Raw genomic sequence first — 22070 nt, 5'->3', positions numbered from 1 at the left:
ACCTTTGTAGAAAAGTGCCTGTGGCACTAATGACCTTTATTAACTGTTCTACTTTCACTTCTTACCATTTCTGGACATCAGAATATAGAAAATATTAAAAGTATTTTCATTAGCTCCCCTAAGTGACTGCAGACATATTAGTATCTGCCCCACATTTTAAGAGACTTGGTGGACATTTTTAGTAGGCTCTTTGAAAGTTAAATAATGCATAATAGTATTTGCATTTAGATACAGTCCTTCATACTACAACTAAGCTAACTTATTTCCACTCATTTCAGCTTTGAAAGAGAAAGACACAGCAGGTTGCCACTCAAACTTTGAAGACCAGTAAAGGTCAAGATGCACTTTTCAAAGGGGCTGTGTGGGCAGAACCTGGTGAGCAGTTTCTTTATCTGAGCCAGTTAAAGACTTAGTATGTGACCTCTAATCTTTACTGTACAGTGTCTAGCTTCTGTATGCTCATGAAGAATGGACCTCATCCCAAGACAGCTGGATATCCACATGCAAAAGAGTAAAGTTGGACCCTTACTACATACCATACATAGAAATTAACTCAAAATGGACCAAAGACCTAAATTTAAGAGCTACAACTAGAAAACTTTTAGAAAAAAAAAACATAGGAGCAAATCCTTATGAAGTTGGATTTGGCAATAGTTTCTCTGATATGACACCAAGAACAACAAAAGAAAAATAAATTGGACTTCATAAAAATTGAAAATGTGTGTGTCAGGGGACACTGCCAAGAGGAAAAAAAAAAAAAAAACACCACCTGCAAATGGGAGAAAATATTTACAAAACTTATATCCAATAAAAATCTAGTATCCATAATATGTAAAGTACTTTTTTTTTCCTCATGATTTCTCAGTTTATTGCTCCCCTATTGGACTTTGTGTTTAATAAACACGTAGGAGCTCTAATTACAAGTGAAGAAAATGAAGGTTCATGACAAAATACAACACATTGGAGACACTTGTTAAAATATTTTCTCAAAAAAAACAACAACAACAACTGTCCATTTTGACTTATTTTGTTTTGGTGCCATTCAAAATGTATAAAAAGCCTTAGCAACTAAATGAAGACTGGGTTTCAAGAAAAAAAAAAAAAAGTAAAGAAGTCAGTATTGCATGTCTTAACTGAATTTTTACATGGATTTGCAGGTTTAATTCTACTTGCATACATAGCATCTTTGTTTTAATCTAACATATTTAGAGAAGATCACATTGTACGCACTTGTACAGTTTAACATCTAAGTAGAATATGTCGATCTCATAACATGATTTTAAAAAATCAGAAATTACAGTTCATTTAATACATGATTATGAGGATGCATACAATCATCTTCAAAGCTGTTGCCATCAATACTCAGAGCAATTCGCCTGGTATCTTGTTGAGACCTCACCTTCTGCCCTTGATGTCTGTCTTAGGGTAAATCAAGAGGCAAACCAGAGCCAGCGCTCAGCACCAAATGGTCATCTTCTCACTGGGATCTCATCACCAACATGCTCAGCCTCTAAGTTGGCACCCACAAGAGACTTCCCTGCAGCCCTCTCCAGCCACAAGATGTCACAGTGAAGCGCTTAGAAATGCAGGACATGTTATGGAGCACGATGCTGAGGAGGAAGATCAAGACCCAAGCCACCAAGATGACAGTACACACCCCCAACCAGATGGAGCTTTTCACCACGACCCGCCTATCCTGGTCCTCCTCTGCCGCCCCCTGGGGAGCCTTGCCTTGCAGAGGCTGCTGTCCAGCAGGGATGGTCACCACATTGAAGGACTTCTGCGGGCTCCTGGGCAGCAGGCGGTAGCTCATGTGTCTGGGCAGCAGCGCATGCTCCTTGGAGATGGGCAGGGGCAGCATGTAGCACCCATTGCTGGGAAGTCTGATGAAAACCGGCGTGTGCTCGGAAGTGTGTGGAATGGTGATGACAGCCAGGACCTCAGGGTCGTCGAGGAGCTGTGACACGGAGAAGCGGGGGGGGGGGGGGAGGGGCGGCTTGGTGACACCGCTGCACCAGGGTCATCACACGTCCTTCTGACTGGTCCTCATCTGCTGGAGGCACACTTAACAGCAGGTGTGCTTGCAATCCAGCAACTTGGGCCTTCGCTAGGGGCTGTAGTAATTAAAACAGATCTGACATTCTAGCAGAGTCCTGGGACAGCGTCTCCATGGTGGACCCTGAGCAGGAAGGGCAAGGCCAAGGGGAAGGGGAGGGAGCTGGTCTTCAGAGGCCGCCGCTCTGCATCTTTCCAGTGCAGGTCATGGGGAGCTCACAGGCATCAGCACTCACAGGTGTGTTCATTTTGTCAAAGGCCAGGGCGACCTCAGCGACAGGCACTCAGAGCCAGCAGCGGGGCACATCTTCTCTCAAAACACCCAGGAATACAAGGCCAGCAGCAATGGTAATTTTCAAAGACCATGGCTTCTGGAAACAGCGGTTCCCAAGGAAAACATTGCAGTATGATTATTTATCCTCCAAAGTGAATATGTCACTGAGTCCCTTTCACCCCATTCTGCGCGATGACATCAAGTGGAAATGGTACGCCTTTGGCAGGCAAGAGCCAGGAAGCACAACTGAGACTGAGCTTTCTTCAGCGGAAGTTTCTCCGTGGCGGGTTCAGGCGCTCCCTACAGAGGCTGCAGCGTCAGCATCGCGGGGTGGTCCTGGCGCGCCCACCCAGCTGAGCCAGACACGCCCTAGGGCCAGCGGCCACCGCGAGCCACAAAAAGGACACACAAAAGACTAGAACTGACATTCCACCAAAGCAGATACACAAACGGCCATTAAGCCCATGAAAACATATTCAATGTTATTAGCCATTATGGAAATTCAACTCAAAACCAGAATGAGATATATTTCAAAATCACCAGATGACTAGAATTTGAAAAAAAAAAAAAAAAAAAAAAGAGAGAGAGAAAATAAGATTTGGTGAGGACATAAAAAATAGTAACCCTTACACTTTACAGTGGGAATGTAAAAAACTGCGGCCATGGTGGAAAACAGTTTGGTGGTTCCTCAATAAGTTAAGCATAAAATTACCATATGGCTCAGCAACTCCATTACTAGGTATATACCCAAAAGAATAGGCTGAGGCCGGAGAATGGCGTGAACCCGGGAGGCGGAGCTTGCAGTGAGCTGAGATCCGGCCACTGCACTCCAGCCTGGGCTACAGAGCGAGACTCCGTCTCAAAAAAAAAAAAAAAAAAAAAAAAAAGAATGGAGAACAACTGTTCAAACAACAACTGGTATAAGAATGTTCACAGCAGCACTAAACAATAGTCAAAACGTAGAAACAACCCAAATATCCACCAACAGATGACTAGGTAAACAAAATGTAGTATATCCATACAATGGATGATATTCAGCCATAAAAAGGAATGAGGTACTGATACATGTTACAACACGGATGAATCTTAGAAAGATTATATTAACTGGAGGAAGCCAGACACAAAAGACTATGTATTCTATGATTTCATTTATAGAAAATGCCCAAAATAGGCAAACCCATTGAGACAGAAAGCAGATTAGTGGTTGCAAAGGGCTGAGGAAGGACAGGAGGAATTTGAAGTGGCTGGTTAACAATTATAGGGTTTCCTTTTGGAGTGATGAAGTGTTACAGAATTAAATAGCGGTGACAGTTGCACAACATTGTACATGTACTAAATGTCACTGAATTGTGGTAGACTTTAAAATGGTGATGTTTATATGATATGTATTTTTTTCACAAGTGAAAAAAATGAACTTCGGAAGAATGACTTCAGGTGAGGAACATGGGGAGACTAAGGCAGCTAGTGGGTACAGGAGGTATGGGCAGAAATGAGTCCCAGAAGGACAAGCTAAAGACAGTGTGGATCCAGGAGTTAAGTCACGCATGTACCCCCACTCCCTCAGCGAACTGGTGTTGGCCATGCCGCCCCTTTATGCAAGACACTTCCAGGTTAAGTCCACTTACACTTCTAGGCTCTGGGCCAACTCCCACTCACTATCTGGTCTTTCTACCTACAAAAATTGTGCTGCTTTCTTCTCCTCCACCTACTCTACATTCTGGTTCCTTGTCACCAAAAGCCTCTCTGCAAAGCACACACTGCACTTTCTTCCTTTCCTCAGAACATAGGACCCTTCCTATTTGAAGATGTTAGCACAGTCTTCTCCTCAAAAACAAAGCAAGTGAAGAAGAAAAACAGACGGGAGGGCACAAGTATGACAGATATTGGGAGTTATAAGGATTTAAGCAACTTTTAAATGCGCTCATAATAGTTGTTTGCTGCTTTAATTCTTATGTATTTGAGAAAGCACTTATTGAGCACACACTATATTTTATGTTGCAAAAACCAGCAGGTCACATCACTACTCCTCTCAAAACCCTTTAGTGGCTTCCCACGTCACTCAGAATACATTTCAAAACATTTGTCCTGGGTACAAGGCTTGAGCGACCTCTCACCTCATCTCTCTCCACTCTCCCGCATCCTTTCAGAGTTCTGCCATACCAGCCTCTTTACTGGTCTTCCAACTCACCACGAGTTCTCCCAGCTCAGTGCCTCTGCATTCACTTTCCTTCTGCCTGAAACTCTTTCCCTGGCTATCTGCATGGCTCACTTTGTCATTTCCCTCAAGGCTCAGCTCAAAGGTCACCTTCTGAGGCTTGCACTAACTACTCTACCAAAAATGGGATTTCCCACTCACCCATCCACTGTCTCCCATCATCATCCCTTACTCTTTTTCCCCTCACAGAACTCATCACCACTAAGACGTCGTGGTTGTTGGTTTGTTGCATGTGTTCCCACTGGAGTGTAAGTTCCACAGGGGAAGGGTTTTGTTCACTGTTATGTCTCCCCATCTAAATACTGCCCAGTATAGAGCAGGGGCTCCTCCATAAATATTTGGTGAATGAATAAATGGCACATCTAATAAGAAAACTTTTGCTTTAATTACTGACTTTGCTGAGTGCTTACATGGGGCAGATGCTGTGTGCTAAATTCTTATATGTGGGACATCTCACTTAATCCTCAGAGTAACTCTACAAAGTATCATAACCCTTATTATTAAGCTATATACTCACATGTGGGAAATGAGACACAGGCAGGCTAAAGCAACGTGCCTACAATCAAGAATTAAGTGGGTCTTATCCAACGGACATAGGAATCAACTTGAAAGAGCTTCCATTAGCCAAAGACGGGATAACTTGAGCAAGAAGAATAATGACTACAACTGATTAAATAGTTTATAGTCACAATATACAAATAAACAAAAATTATTTGGTCTCCTTTGGAGATTTCTAGAGTGTCAATTCACTATTCTGAAATTGCTAAATAAAAGGACAGAATCAAGCATTTATTTTTGTTTCCTGTACAAACTACATTTCAGGATAACCAAGTAGGAAGAGAAAGTTCTTAATAAATTTCCAGACAATAAATGTCAAAGGAATGAGAGAATATTGTTAAACTGCCATTTTTTTCAAGCCCTAATGAAGTCACAGATGTGGGCAATCATCATGAGTGGATGGTAAGGCCAGTTGATCATAGGTTGATGGGGAACTTTATAATGGGCAGATCAGGTTGATATGACTAAAGGAAAGACAACCAGACCTAATGAGTTTTATGACGTGATGTATTAGAAAGTACACAGTGCCACCTAGAAAAGATTCTTGCTAAAAGAACTGAACCTGAGTCTCATCAAACCTTCTTCCTATGAAGGTTTACCACTTCATAGGAAGAATGAAGTATAGAAGAATATGTTAAAAAATACCATGAGGAGGCAATCAGCCAAATACAAACTGTAGGACGTTCCATAGAACAGATGAGCTGGTTTCTTCAACTAATAAATGTATGACAAGTAGGAAGGAAGGGATATTCTCACAAACTGAGAAAGACTTAGGAGTCATAATAATCAAGTATAGTATGAAAACTTTGCTTGGATCCCTATTTCAAACCCAACTGTAAAAGATACTTGTGAAGCAACTGAAATTAGGTTGCATATGATAGTAAGAAATTATTGCTAAGTTAGTTAAATATTGTTATATCCATATCTGTTACAGATTCATACAGAAATATTTACAGGTAAATTGAAATTTGCCTTAAAGTATATTCCAACAAAAAGGGGCAAAAAGGCAAAGGAAGATGGAATAGAAGAAACAAGATTACCAAAATGTTAGTTTTAAAGTTTTTTTTAAGTTTTCCTCTCCTCTACATGCACTTTAGCAAGTTAGATTTGCTGGTGGGTCTTAGTATTTCTTTCTAAATTGACGAGATTATATCTTCAGTTAATTTTTTTCAAAACACCTGACTTATTTTCTTAATATTTGCATGTTTAAAATTTTCTTTTTATCAGCATGCATGTATAATTTACCTAAAATGTTGGGGTTTTTCTCTCAAAATTCTGAAGATATGGCTCCATAGTCTTCTGGCACTTAGAAGACATTTGAAGCCAGACCAATTTTGGCTCACAAAACCCTCTAGAATTCTCAGTTCTTAACACATTATTGAAACTGTTTGTTGTCACTACCACACCACTACCCTGTTCAAGAGCTGAGTTCCTTGAAAGAGGGGATTGTGCTGTTTACCAAAGTATCTCTAGCTCCTAATTCAACTGGCATATGATAGACACTCCATAAAGTGTATTAAATGCATAAGTGAATGTTGCAATGCCAAAGGGATACCTCCCAGTATGTGTCTGGAAGTGTGTTTCTTCTTATAATTATATTTGGAACATACTGTATCTTTTACCTGCATGGTAAGATTTCACAGAAAACTAAGGGAGTCTATATACATTCTTCCTTCATTTTATCCTTTTGTACACTCAGGTCTTTACAGACTTGTTTCTTCCCTTGTATTCTACTGATATGGTTCCTCCCAGGCACTGACCTTTTTTTAAAGGCCTTTGACTTCTCTGTAGCATTTGACACCGTTGAAAACACCTTCTTTTTTCTTGAAACACTCTATGAACAGACTGCCAGGCCCCAGGTACCTCAACAACAGCTCATTAAGAAATTCAGATGGGAAATTTCTTTTTTATTCTTTTTCTTTTTCTTGAGACAAGGTCTTTCTCTGTCACCCAGGTTGCAGTGTAGTGGCATAATCACAGCTCACTGCAACCTTGACCCCCCAGGCTCAAGCAATCCTCCCACCTCAGACTCCCGAGTAGCTGGAACTATAGGCACACATCACATTGCCCAGCTAATGTATAATAATAATCTATAATACATATAAAATATATGTAATCTATGTTACACATATGATAAAATATATGTAATCTATGTTACACATATTATAAAATATATGTAATATATGTTGCATATATTACTATATATGTAACATGTAATATGTGTAATACATAATATATGTAGTATGTATGTAATTATATATGTAATATATGGTATATATATGTTATATGTTATATATATTAGCTGGGCAATGTGATGTGTGCCTATAGTATTATATGTAATATATATTATTATATATTATATATTTTATATGATATACACACACACACACACACACACACACACACACACAGTGGGGGTAGAGAGAGAGAGAGAGAGAGAGAAGAGACGGGGTTTCGTCATGTTGCCCAGGCTGGTCCCAAACTCCTGGGCTTAAGCCATCTTCCTCCCAAGTAGCACGAGCCACCACGCTTGACTAATCTTTCTTCTTGTTTTGTAGAGATGGGGTTTCACCGCGTTGATCAGGATTATAGGCATGAGCTACCCCACCCAGCCTTTACATATTAATATTAAATAACTATATGTTTTGGTTTATATCTATGCCTCATTTTCTTAACACCAATGTCTAACAATAAAGGTCGAAGTCTAGATCTCATGTATTTTTTTAAAATCTTCAGTTTGTTGCTTGAACACAATAAACAACAAATAAACATCTGTTTACTACGCAACTAATCTTTACATTGATCATAACTGCTTTGCCTACATAAGCACTGTAGCATAGCATGGACCTATAGAATATGTTCTTCCCTTATTCTCAAAATGCTTTTCCAGCCACTCAGGTGATATAAAATTAGTTTAGGTGTGCCACCTAGTGGTATTTTAAGGAAGTATTTTAAAGGAGTGCTAGTTTACCACTCATCCACCATTCTAACCCAGGCTAGAAAGAAACTGAAGTTTGTTGATAATCTGAAAATACCATTATAATTAGTAGCATAAATCCTCTCCATCACAATTTGAAGCAAAGTCATTAGTTCAAAAAAAGAAAACCTTTTGATTTGAGGCCTTTTACAAATTTGATTAACCAGACTCCAGTGATTGATTTAATTTCATTTCCTGATTGGCTATTAATTGAAAACTTGCTTGGTTTCTATCTCCAATATAGATTATATTAAATCACTGACAATCACCAATTATAATTATGTGGCATCACAGAAAAAGAAGTGAAAAAATGCTTCTCATCCCAGACCATGCATTACAGTCACCTGGAGAGATTAAAATAACTTTGTGAAGGTCTGAGGTGGGACCCAAACATTCAAAAGGCCCTGGATGAATCAAATGTGCAGCCAGGATTGGGAGCCTGGCCAGTGGTATAAGAGATGGGGTTGAATCATGAGTGGTCTTTCCCCCACAAGAAAAAAAAAACAGTAACACAAGATTATTGAGCTGTGATTTCTTTTTTAATCAAAAAATATAGAACTAAAGAAACTCCAGTAGGATAAGATTTTAGTTATTAGGCTTTACTTTAATAAATGTTTTGCTTTATTTCTTCTATTTATCCTTTTCGTGGAGGTGCCATTAGATTAAAAAATAGCCGAAAGCCTAAATCACAGGCTAAAGATGTCATTTGGACGTGGTATTTCAATCAGAATTTTTTTTAAAACTTCACCTTTGAGGACCCTAAAAAGAGATCATCTTCTAGCCCAGTAGTCAAGTCCATTCCATTTGCAGGGTCCTTTTCAACCCTAGAGACTTCTGGGACATGAGGTCAATTCTAGCCCAGCTTTAGCCATTTGGATTCACTCAACACATAGGGAGGAGCTTCAGGAACATTGTCACAACAGAATTCTTAAGTTTAGTGGGAGATTCGCTGGTGTTCATCTTATACTCCATAACTTACATTTGATATAAATATATTCTGTGGTATATATCAAATATTTCATACTCTTAAAAAAGGAAAGAACAGCTCTAAACCCTAGAATGATGCTAGAAGTTTAATTCCTTCAAGTAGGACACATTCAAGGAGCAACCTGATCTTCCAAAACTGCTGTAGATGACGATGTTTCTCTCTAGGCTGCCCCAAGTAGGATCAGAACTCAAGTATCTCTAGAGTTAGAACGCTGGTTCAACCATATTGGTCTATATTACCCTGTTCATCCTTTCTTAAAATTAAGAAATAAATAATAAAGTGTATTTTGATCAACAAGAAAAATCTAGTCACCTTAAGCAACACATGGGAGAATCAGTCCACCATGGGCCAAGTCTTCCTGAACCACCTTGTTGGGTAGGATGAGGTCACAGGCTCTGACTGCTCTTTAGCTGGGTCATTTCCCAGAGTTGCGTTTGCAGTAAACAACCTTGAGGGATGAGGTACCATCTCCTTCCAGTCAAAGAGCAGACTTGCTCATCACTCATGATGAAAGTGAGAGTCCACAAGCTCAATGTTCCTCAGCTATGTCACAAACCCAAAGCATCCATCCCAGTATCCAACGAGGCTCTCCTTCATCTCCTCTATGGGACTTGGAGTGTGTGCTGCTTTCTGTGCTATGAGTAATAAAGTCTTCTGTCAGCATAAATAACAGGCTAATTTATTACAGCAGTCCCCTCTTATCCATAGTTTCATTTTTCACAGTTTGAGTTACCCATGGTCAACCTCAGTCTGAAAATATTAAATGGAAAATTTCAGAAATAATTCATAATTTTTAAATTGTCCATCATTCTGAGTAATGTGATAAAATCTCCCACCATTCCAGCTGGGACATGAATCATTACCTTGTCTAGTGTAGCCAAGCTGTACACACTACCTGCCTGTTAGTCACCTAGTAGCCATCACAGCTATCAGATCAGCTGTCACATTATCACAGTGGCTAGTGTTCAGGTAACCCTTGTTTTACTTAACCATAGCCCCAAAGTGCAAGAGTAGTGATGCTGGCAATTTGGATATACCAAAGAGAAACAATAAAATGCTTCCTTTAAGTGAAAGAGTGAAAGTTCTCAATAAGAAAAAAAAAAAAATCATATGCCAAGGTTATTAAGATCTACAGTACAATAAGGTATTTTGAGAAGGAGAGAACATACACAAAACTTTTATTATAGTGTATTGTTATAATTATTCTATTTTTATTATTAATTATTGTTAATCTCTTACTATGGCTAATTTATAAATTAAACTTTATCACAAGTATATATGTACTGGGAAAACCATAGTGTACATAGACTTCAGTAATATCCATGATTTCAGGTATCCACTGGGGATCTTGGACCATATCCCCCACAGATAAGGAGGACTACTGTTGTTTGCAAGTAGCATAAAATCTCAGACACTTTACATGCCCTGATAGTTTTGGTGGCAAACGTGAGATGCTCAGAGATATCTGACTTTCTGGAAAAGGAGGGACAAAGGCCCTGGTTGGCTGTATTATAGGACGTGAGAAAATTCCTGGAGATCTGGTAGTAAATGATCTTGCCTAGATGGTGATGAGGATGGGAAAGTGGAATAAGGGTTCCTCACTGTCCTATGTGTTAAATGTGGTTGAACAACATAAGGTAGGTTTGAAACAAGGTGTCCTAATGGTGCTTGGGCTGTGTCATGCTCCCTTCTGGGGTGGGAGAAGGGAGGATGTTATCATGACAATGGGGCAGTAAGTCCCATGCTCCAGCCAAAAAACAGCGCAACGTGGCTATGGCTGCTGAATCTAGGGGTCCCCAAAGCTGAAATAAATGGTGTCAGCAATGAGGGTAGGGAACTATGGGTAGACTAAAAGCATCAGAAACTTGTTTATTGAGCCCAGTGGCAGGTGGCCACTTGAAACTGAAAGTAAATACAAAGCCTTGCTTACTGGCACTGAGCTGCTGTCTCCCTCCAGTCCCCTATCCCTCCCCTGCCTCTCCTCCAACTTCTGCTGCTTTAGGGAAGTATGCTGGGGAACTTCAGGGAAGGGAGTGACTCGAACTTTTATGGCTCTGTTGGACTGGACACAGGTGCCAAAGTCTACTTGGTCTCAGGGAAGGCAAGTATGCTAAGCACTGGGGTAGCCCAGAGCTCCAAAGACTGCAAGGCTGTGCAGTGGCACCAGCAAAGGCTGAAATAATGATGGCTCAGAGTGGCAGTTCTCTCCAGAGGCCAGAGAACACAGGAGAGGAAGCAGCACCCATTCTGGAACAAGGAGCCAAAGGACAAAAAGCCCTTCCTGCCCCTTTCCCCTAGCTGAAGACAGCATAATCTCTTGAAACTATTACAACCACCCTTGAAGTAACTATGTTAAACTCTTTGGTCTCTCTTCTTTTATTGTTATTGTTTTGGTTTTTTGAGACAGGGTCTCGCTCTGTCACCCAGGCTGGAGTACAGTGGCATGACCACAGCTCACTGCAGCCTTGACCTTCCTGGGCTCAAGCAATCCTCACACCTCAGAGTCCTGTGTAGCTGGGACTGTAGTTGTGTAACACCATGACTGGCTAATTTTTTTAATTTTTTAAATGGAGATGGAGTCTCACTATGTTGCCCAGGGTGGTCTTGAATTCTTGGGCTCCAGCAATCTTCCTGCCTTGGTCTCCCAGTGTGCTAGGATTACAGGTGTGATTAGGCGTGAGTCATCATGCTTGGCCACATGTGTGTTGTGACGGGGGGGGGGAGGTAACTGAATTCAACTGACAGAGTGTGAGCAAACTTCACAGTGAGTAAAAAAAATTAAAGGGACCTTTAGCCAATTCAAGATACTGGGATGTGTGTCAACATTCTCCCTCCCCACTACATACATATGTACAATGACATTGATGTATTATGTGCTTGTATTATAAAACTCACAGTAACCAAAACAGACTCCCCAGTCAGGGATTCCCAGACCCCTTCCAGGTGGTCTAATAGAAACAGAGAATCCCAGGGAGAAAAAGAAAATCACTATCAAGCTCGAGAGGCCACTGCCCAATACAGCAGCACCACCTGCTGGGCACAGGCACCAAATACATCCTATATTAGTTTGCTGGTGCTGCCATAACAAAGGACCACAAACTGGATGGCTTAAGCAACAGAAATATATTGTCTCTGTTCTGAAGGGGAAAAATCTAAAGTCAAGGTGTCTGCAAAGTTTGTTCCTTACTAAGGCTGTGAGAGAAGCATCTGTTCCAGGCCCCTTCCTTGGCTTGTAAACAGCTGTCTTCATATTCACATTGTATGCTCCCGGTATGAATAGTCCAGTATGAATTGTATGGTCTTGTGTCCAAATTTCTTCTTCTCATAAAGCCATCAGTCACACTGAATTAGGGCCCATTCTAACCACCTCATTTTAACTTGATTACCTCTGTAAAGACCCTATCTCCAAACAAGATCACATTCTGAAGTACTAGAGGTTAAGGCTTCAACATATGAATTTGGAGAAGGAGGACACATTTCAACCCATAACACACCCCTTTCAAAAATGGGAAGCAATCGTTGGTCTGCTGCTGAGCTCTTCTTAAAAATGAACTCTTGACCCACGGAGGCTTATAACTCCCAGGACTGACATCTCCATTTGGGGTGGTCAACCAGGACACAACAACTACGAGGAAAGTAGTTCCAACCCTCTCCCCCTGCCACAACCCACCCCTTGCTCATGGCCCACTGTAAAAGCAGTAGATTCCCTAACCTCAACGCTGCTCAACTGTGACACAAATCCACTGAGTGCACAGCACTCATTTCGCCCATGCCCATCTTGGTCACCTCGGTGAGTTTTGGAGGACATGGGGAATTAACACCACCACGCTCGTGCTGCTTGCTGTGCTGTGAGTAAAAAAGTCCTCTGATTCTGATGTCGGTGTCTCCAGTCTTCTGTAATAGGCTAACTTGTTAGCTTGCAAGTAAGGTAAAATCCCAGACCCTTCACAGACCCTGACTTCACGGGGACCAACATATGAGTAAAAACCCTGTAGTTTCCAAAAGTCTTTGACAAGGACATGCTAAACATTGGACACCTGGCTGATTTGTAAACCTAATACTTGGTTTCCCCTTGGTCACTGCTCTGTTACAATAATTCAGTTGTCCATTCTTTCAGTTGCATAATCCAGGATAATCTCCCCATCTCAAACATCATCTTTGGGGGCAGGGAGCATTATTCTACGTACCACATACTCTAAGCAGTTATCTCTTCCTACAGAATGGAAATTTTTACACAAATTTATCTGGATTGGAGATTTAAATTAGCCCATTCACCAAATAATTAGTAATCCATTTTATCTTGGTTTTGAGGATGCAGCCCCAAGAACATTTTATTTTGGGGGGTCAAAGGGAATGTAGGGCTGGAGCACATGTGGTAGAAACTTTAAACATTATAACAACAAAATAGCTTATTTTAAAACATACCTGAAGTCGAGCACTCATAAGCATGAACTCCTTTTGATTTTTCATGCTTTCATTCATAGATTTTGAAAATATAAACCCCATTTTGACCTAAAATGTAAAAAAAGCAAGGAGACTTATAATAATATACTACATGCATTCTTGTATGCTCCACTTTGAGTTACATTGGGCTTATGACAAAGTAAAAAAAAAAAAGTAAACTTTCTGACCTAGGAACACAGTGTGGATTCTAGTCCTTGCTCCTAACTAGCTGTCTCACCTCAGGCATACTTAACAATTCTGGCCATCATTTTACTCACCTAACACCAACTGATTGAACTAGATAATTTCCAAAATCTTATCCCTACACTATAAGTATATGGCTGTTTCCTGATTTTTCTTCCCACCATAAATCTTGAAGACCTGAATTCTTGAAGAACAAAACAACTCTTTTTTTGTGAGGGGCAGGGTGGATACCATCCATCTTCTTACCTCTGTACAATTAGGCAACAGAACCTTTGCATCTGAGGAGGGGTGATTAAGAAGATGCCTTGTGCATCTTGAGAACATATTTCTTTGTGCTCTTGCATTTGCATTTTAAGAAGATTGAGCTGTCTCAAGGTCAGATCAGTTATTCTTCCTGTCATCCCACCACAATCCCTGTCCCTCTCCTACATGCCCCTTATTTCCATCCACCCACTGCTGACTGTCTTAGCCATCCTCCTCCAGCTTCACTCTCATTCTCTCCAAGATACTATGTACTAAAGTTCTCAAAAATGGAAAAACATACGGACACTTAAATGTCCTGGAAAATGTACGTTTTAGATGAATGCACAGTAGTGTCTATCTTACATAAGTTTTTAAGTGGGCTGTCAACTCTACACGGGACAGAACTCCAATTCTTGTTCTTAATCCAACTGGGTGGTGGGTACAGAAGACCTTGAGTTAGTTGATTGCGTTTCAGAATATTGCAAAACTCAGGGGAAAGTTACAACTGCTCTAACCTTCTCAACAATGTTGCTGATACCTTTTCTCTTTAACAGGCTGTTGAGTAGGGTTGTGAACCTCAGGTGAGAATGGCCAGTCTTAATTCATTATAGCCAGGATTCACAAGTATTCTGTGGGAAGCCCTGCTAATGGGGTTCCAGGTGAGTGGGAACTGCAAGCAAGACTTCAGTGACTTCCTTGTATTCTGGCCAAGGATGCACCCTGGAGTTTCAGGGCTGTGTGCCAGAGTCAGCTTCAAAGCTGAGCACAGGATACCAAACCACTTACCAGGATGACGAGGCACAATGCTGAACAGGCCTGAGGTGGTGAGATTTCCCTCCCCCTCTGCCACTGTGCCACTCCAGCACCCTGTGACCAGAGTTAGAGGCCACTCACTGACAGCAGGGCGATTTGGCAGTTCTTTCCTTTCTCCAAACGCTAACAGTCCCATGTGACTCATCTCTAACAGCAGACCAGAACCTGCCTGAGGTTAGGAGCGAGATATTATCCATCTTGACAGTCTCCATCGTGTCTGCTTCCCCTAAATGTTTGCACAAAGCATGAGAGATAAAAGAAAAACTGGCTCAGGCCACTTGCCATTACTTATTTTTCTTCTGAACATAGGAGTGGATGACTAAATTTTTACACCTGCTGCAAACATTTATTTAAAAAAACAGCTGTACTCTAGTACTATTCCTCCACATACCCTGTATATCACAGAACTGTGTCCTTTAAAGTGCTCCTGTTTGTAAGGGGTTAGGATCTCCCCTGAAAAGAGAGAGAGTCCTCATGTCAATCATCTGGGAAAGAAACACTGTCTAGGAAGTTAGTATTTAGACTTACCACTTTCTGGGCCTTGCTCTCTTGGGTCTGGACTTGTAGTCAGGGTCAGGACGCTCCCAGGTAGAAGGGTTAAAGGTGGAAGCCAAGCAGGAAGAAGAGCTTCCTTATGGGAACCACACCTGAGAATAAATGCACCACACCTTGTAAATTTCACCCTGGAGTTCAGAATTTTCAACATCCTCTCCTTTCCCAACTTCCCCATTCCTGACAAAGTCATTTCCCAAAGTCTGGGAATATTCCCTAGGGTGTCCAGAACACTTTCAGCTATCTCCTTTTGCTCACAAAATATATATCAGAAAATAAGCAAAAGTTGACCTTGCAATACAGATAACTTTGATTTCACTCACTTGTATAAGGCAAGTCTTTTAAAAACTAACACTTTTTACCATGGGTAAAAAATGTCTTGCTACTTATACAATTTTAAATATCACTGTGTCTCAGAGAGATGTTTTGCAGAGAATGCCGATTTCAATCCCTCTGCCTTCATTTTCCCTCTGATTCCTACTCACATCTTGGAAGGGGTCTTTAATGCTTCAGCCCTGCCTCTCAGGTGAACTATAGATTACTATGAGAAGGTGTATTTTGGGGGAGAAGTGGGGGCTGCAAGTTCCAGACAGCCTTTCTTCCAGTCACCCGTGAGTACCTTTATTTGATTTTACTTGGGAGGACAAAAAGATTAACTGCATGAATTCTGTCATCGGGATTACTGCGCTGACTTATTTCCTGATCAGATGACACGTTGCCTGAATGTGTGACTGATCGTCTCACCACAATCATTTTCAATAAATATTTGCATTCCATTCAAACTAAGCCACATCCCCCTGCAAATTCCAGCCCAGAGCCCACAGCTTCCGGAGGTTTTCTGTAATTAACACCGCCCTCGCTCCCTGAGGCCAATTACTGTAATTTAGGTATTCCCCGCAATGGTGTGCTGATTTCTGTTGACACCACTCTGCCTGTTTTTCTCAACTCTATTTTAAAGCTACGGAGAGATCCGGAGTCCACGCCAGGCGACAAGAACGCGCCCTAATGGAACGAGGTTGGCAATACCTATCAGCACCAGGGGCAGTGCGAGAGCCAAGGGCAGGCGCTCACGAGGAAAGGGCGCCCAGCGCGGCCTGGCAAGCTCGGAGCCCAGGAGATCGCGCTGACTGACATGGCCGGACTGACCCTTCTCCCCACCCGCCTGCGGCGGTGTTCACTCACTGGGCGGCGCTGGTTCCGGGACCAGGCAACCGGTGCAGAGGCCTCCAGGCCCGGGCTCCTTTAGCCCGCGGCAGGGAGCGGGCCTCGCTCCGCCCAGCGTCGGGATTGGCGCGGAGCCACAGTAGATGACGCGCCTCAGCCAAATTCGCGCAGCCCTCGGCTTCTTTAAAGGGCCAGCACGTCCGCCAGAAGCAGGGTGTGTCCTTCCGGGCCAGGCTCAGTGTTACCGGAGGTGGGAGGGGAAGGTCAAAAGAGGCAAATTCAAAACCGCGGCGACTCAGCTGCCAGATTTTTGAGATAAGGCAGAGGAAGCGGAATGGAATTCTCAATTAAAGGCCTCTGTCCCCTCATCTGTTAAACTGCCACTCTTAAAGAGGCATAAAGATTAGACAGAAACGAAAAAGAACAGAATTGACCGAAATTACCCATTCTCTTTTGAACAGAGCCGTCTTTCTCCCCTGCTGCTCTGAGAGATGTCAATCTTGTCTCAGCCTCACCAGCAATTTCCATCTTGAATAAGCCAAGTCTCCCAGCCTGAGAGAATACTTGAATCATTGGCACTCTGTTCTTTGCTACCAAATGGCTTGGAAAAATAGCATGAACGTCACCAGTCTCTGGCCTTCAGGAAAGTCCCCGCTGACCACCAGAGCGGTGGGAAGGCGTCTAACTTCCTCCAGGCTCAGCGTGTGAGTGAACACCGCCCTGACCTCCTGGGCGCGTCTTGCTGCTCTCAACAGCAGCCCTCAGGATTCTGGAGCCTGGGTCCCACATTCCGGATACCATTTGTTGAATGGCTGGATGGGGAAATTACAACAGCACCCTCATTTCCAGTCGTGGGAATGGGCGGGTTACCAGGAGGTTTGACACTCTTTAAGGGGGATTAACAACTGATGCAAGAAGTAGGGAATCGTGTTTGAGTGCACAGACTAACATAAACACACTTACCTTCAATTTCTAGCTCTGCCACTGTCACTCTGTGACTTTATTACCTCTGCAATAGGACTAAAGCCATCTAATTTATTGGATTGTGAGGACTAAAGATAATATATGTAGGCACTTAGCACAGTGTCTGGCACATAGTTCGCCTTCAATAAACAGTAGTAACCAGTAACAGCGGGGAGCTGTTACTAACTCTAGGGCTGAGGGGAAGGGGGAAGGAAGCAGTTACTGAAATCAGGCGAGAGTGGTAGCTGTGGCTGTAGGAGAGAGTAACCAACTGGAACTGTGTTGTTCAGTAAGGGAAAGCCAGCAATGCCAACTTTTCACCAAGTAAGGTGAGATTCTATAGTTGTAGCCAATGCTGACACGTCACCCAAAGCAGGGACAGAGTGGAGAAGACCCATCTCTCTGTTCTCACAGCTCTGATATCCAGCTGGGGTCTTCCATTGGCTGATCCACCAGAAAGCCAGAAGACAATGGAGCTAGGTCTGTGTAGTCTGTAGAGGTCAGCCTCCTAGGCACAATGCCTGGAGGGATAAATAGAAAATATCCAGCACACCATTTCTACAACCTTGGGTTTATTGTGTTTGGAAGCCTAGATCCAAAGAAAGGAATGGTTCCACTAGAAGACCCAGTCACTGAATTGAATTGAATTTCAATTCACTGATTGGAAAGCTGAAACTGCCCTCTGGTCATTTTGATTCCTCACAGCAATAGAATGGTATGATTGATCCCAATTACCAAAAGGAAATTGGGTTACATCTATATATTGAGGGCAAGAAGAACTATGCGTGACACCTGGAGATTCACTGGGCATTTCTTAATACTGCCATGTGCCATAATAATGATTATCAGATAACTGAAGTAATGCAGAAATTTCAGATCATGCAGAAATTAAATTGTTGAAGCATACCAGATAAAAAATCCTGATCTACCTAGGTGTTGGCATAGGGCAGGGGAAATGTAAGTAAATGCGTAGGAAGCTATGATTATTAATTTTAGCCTTGCAACAAGTTCTAGAGGCAGGAATTATAGTAGCTCTCCATCTAAAATGTTAATTACTTCTTCCCTGACCCTCTTTTCCTATTACCCTGCATAAAGAGTACAATTTAGTTTCTAGATGAGAATGTACGTGAACTGACATCCCCTCAAGTCTGATGGGGCTTGTTAAAGAAAATCAAAGCTGGACCATAGTTGTAGCAGTAAAAATAGATTTTTATTCAGCAACTTTTGAAATAGGGGGAAAGAGGCCTTGGTAAAGAACTGGGCTCAATTCTGAATACAGTAAGGATAAGTGGGGATTTATAGCCGAGAAGCAGGTTGTGTGGATGGCAGTGCGGTCTGTGGATGGAAAATTACTAAGAAGAGACATCAAGGGTAGGGGAAATCCTTGCTAAACTAACCTAACAGGATTCTTGCTGAAGGCAGGCCAGGGTATCAGACATCACCTGGGGGCTGGTGGGGGTAAGGAATTTGATCAGATATAGAGGGTGGTCAAATATTCAGGGTGGGAATACACATATGTATGTGTATGTATACATACATGTGTGTATGCGTATATATGCATACATGTGTATATGTATATATGTATATGTGTGTATATATATACATATACATATATACACACATATATGTATGTATACATTGAGTTAAGTAGTATAAATATTTTAGAGAAAATTGATATAAAATCCTCAACTCATTTGATGCTCCCTATCCCAGGACAGTAAAATTGCTCACTATTTCCTTGGACCTCCATAAAGAAGCAGTTTTTCCAAAAATAAAGTGTTTGGAACTTTCAGATGTGCCTAGCGATATCTCCTTTTAACAGAGATGCTTTCACAAGGATTTGAATTTCTCCATTGATCTGGGAACCAGGTTTAGCCAAGAACTTCAGTCTGTGAAGGGCTGCAAATAGTTGCACAGTGTGGGGCTGAGGCTAGAACCTCCTTAATATTAAACCATTCTGGGATGGTGCTTCCCAAATTCTGGATTTTAACCTTCAATCCTGGGGCACCTCTGCAACTTAGGTATGACCTGGACACAAGCTTTGTATAAGTCTTCTTTGGACTTCATCCATTCCTCAACAGTGACACCACGTGGCAGTGTAATATAATGACATCAGTGGACTCAGATCCTGTTCTCTCCCTACCTAGAGATTTTTAAAATTGAGATATATAATTCACAACCATAAAATGTACCACCTTAAAATGTACAATTTAATAGTTTTTAATATATTCAAAAAGGTGTACAACCATCACCACTATCTAATTCCATAACATTTTCTTCTCCCTAGAAAGAAACCCTGTAACCATTAGCAGCCACTCCCCATTCTCCCCATTCCCCCAGTGTCTGCGGACCCCTAACCTAATTTCTGTTTTTATAGATTTGCCTATTCTGGACATTTTATATAAATGGAAGCCTACAATGTATTGCCTTTTGTGTCTGGCTCCTTTTACTTAGCACGATCAAGTTTCATCCAAGTTGTAGCATGTACCAGAACTTGATTTCTTTTTATGTCTGATTAATATTCCAACATATGGATATACCACATTTAGTTTATCCATTCAAAATTGTGGGGCATTTGGATTGTTCCCACTTTTTTGCTATTATAAATAATGCTGCTAAGTTTTTGTATGAACGTATGTTTTCAATTCTTTTAGGTATATATGTAGAAGTGGAATTGGTGGGTCATATGGTAACTCTGCATTTAACTTTTTGGGGTTGAACAAATACACCGTGCCAGCAGTGAATAAGGATGCTAATTTCACTACACCCTTGCACAATAGTTAAGAGCATAAACACTGGAGCCAGATGTCTGGGTTTGAATCCCAGCTGTGCTATCTCCTAGCTGTGTCCTTTAGACAAGTTACTAAAGCTATGCGCCTCAGTGTCCACATCTCTAAAATAGAGGCAATAATAGTACCTTCCTTATAGGATTGTTGTAAGATTTAAATGAGCTAATATATGTAATCACAAAAATAGGGTCTGACATTTTTTAAATGGTATATGTTTCACTATTGCTGCTATTTTAATCTTTATTATAATTTTTTTGTGTTTTGTTAATTTGATAGTTTTAAAAGGTAATGATACAGTTTATTGATGTTTGTTATGAAAAGGAGTAATTGGAGAAGATAAAAATGTAAGGGGTAATAAAGTCAAGGAAGCTTTTTTGAGCTGAAAATGATTATATTTCAGAGTGTAACCTGAATAAAACTGAGGCTTCACATGGCTCAGTCCAAGCATGTAATAGCATTCTAAGAAAACATAAACTGAATGAAAACATAAACTTTGAAGCATGAAGAGTAATGAGGGTCTTCACCTTACGCTTTCTTAAGGAGTCCCCGCAAATGTTTCACACAGCATATTGAACAAGAAACTCCTAAAATGTTCTCTAGATATTTCTCTCTTTCCTATTTTTTTCCACTCATAGTAGCCCCTTACATCTATCCTCCTTCTCAACTGTCTCAACTTCTCACTGAGGTCACTACAGCACTATAATAAGCCCCTGTTAACTTCCTTCTCTTGAAACCCATGCAGCTAACATGACCCTATTCTCAGTCTGTGAATCTCAGCCTCCTGCAATACTGTGAAATTCAACTTGGTCTCCTACTCTGAATGTGTATAAAAATAACAGAGAACAGTTCCTGAACTCTGCTATTGTGTTGATCCGTAACTCTGTTATGAGTAAAATGATCTACCTTATTATATGTGGTATTATAATATATATTTAGTTTCTGTCCCCATTTTCCAGCACACAGCTCCTGAAAGCCTTGCAACTTCCTGAGTGATAGGTGTGCTGGGTATCTTTTGTTCTAGGGGATCTTCGACTCCAGTTCTTGATACAGAGCTCCTGATCCCTTGGAATTTCCTTAGTGATAGGAGCATCTTTTGTTCTCCTGAAGTAACTCTTGGTGGGCTTCTGGATGGGAGCTGGTCAAAAGAATGACCAAGCCATGATTAGAAGCTTGGAACTTTCAGCCCCTACCCCATCCTGTGAAAAGGGAAGAGGGGCCGAAGATTGAGTTAACAATTGCTGATGTGTACATGATGAAGTCCCCATAAAAATCCCTAAACGAGGGGGTTTGGAGAGCTTCTGGAGGTGCTAAATATGGAGGTGCTTGGAGGGTGGCCTATCCAAAGAGGCCATGGAAGCTCTGCACCCCATCCTCCATACTTTGTTCTATGTGCCTCTTCATCTGGCTATTCATCTGTATCCCTTGTAATATCTTTTATGTTAATTGATATAATAAACTGGTAAATGTAAGTTAACTGTTTCCCTATGTTCTGTGAGCTGCTCTAGGAAATTAATCAGACCCAAGGAGGGGGTCATGGGGACCCACAATTTAAAGCCAGTCAGTCAAAATTCCAGAGGCCTAGACTTTCTATTGGCATCTGAAGTTGGGGCAGCCTCGTGGGACTGAGCCCTTAACCTGTGAGATTTAACTTTAACTTCCTATAGATCATCTCAGAATTGAACTGAATTATAGGACACTCAGCTGGTGTCCACTGGAGAACTGCTTGTTGTGTAGGGAAAAACCCTACACATTTTGGTAACTAGAAATGTTCTGTGCTGAGTTGAGTGTAAGAGTAGGAAAAACAGTTTGTTTTTTCCTGTCCCATTATATAT

The 22070-nt window shown here is 41.4% G+C and overlaps 1 protein-coding gene, 1 long non-coding RNA gene and 1 pseudogene across 7 annotated transcripts in view; 1 reads left to right on the top strand and 2 right to left on the bottom strand.

Moving 5' to 3' along the window:
• PLGRKT (plasminogen receptor with a C-terminal lysine) overlaps positions 1-22070 on the bottom strand; it is a 258541-nt gene that overhangs the window by 58938 nt on the left and 177533 nt on the right. For 3 of the 6 annotated variants that reach the window (XM_077964989.1, XM_077964987.1, XM_077964986.1), the window contains 2 exons: positions 15299-15417; positions 13493-13579 (listed from right to left, as the gene is read on the bottom strand). In XM_077964989.1, the coding sequence (XP_077821115.1) occupies positions 13493-13573 (81 nt within the window). In that variant the 5' untranslated portion in view covers positions 13574-13579; positions 15299-15417. 6 annotated transcript variants of the gene reach the window in all.
• LOC144334702 (E3 ubiquitin-protein ligase RNF152-like) lies at positions 1377-2303 on the bottom strand (annotated as a pseudogene).
• LOC114672798 (uncharacterized) lies at positions 16145-19870 on the top strand. Its single transcript, XR_003723287.2, has 2 exons — positions 16145-16337; positions 16948-19870. It is a non-coding gene; the product is annotated as an uncharacterized LOC114672798 (long non-coding RNA).

The sequence above is a fragment of the Macaca mulatta genome, chromosome 15, assembly GCF_049350105.2.
Source record: "Macaca mulatta isolate MMU2019108-1 chromosome 15, T2T-MMU8v2.0, whole genome shotgun sequence".
In the NCBI taxonomy this organism is placed as follows: Eukaryota; Metazoa; Chordata; class Mammalia; order Primates; family Cercopithecidae; genus Macaca; species Macaca mulatta.
Note: the sequence above shows the minus strand (reverse complement) of the source record. Positions and strands in the feature narration are given on the sequence as shown.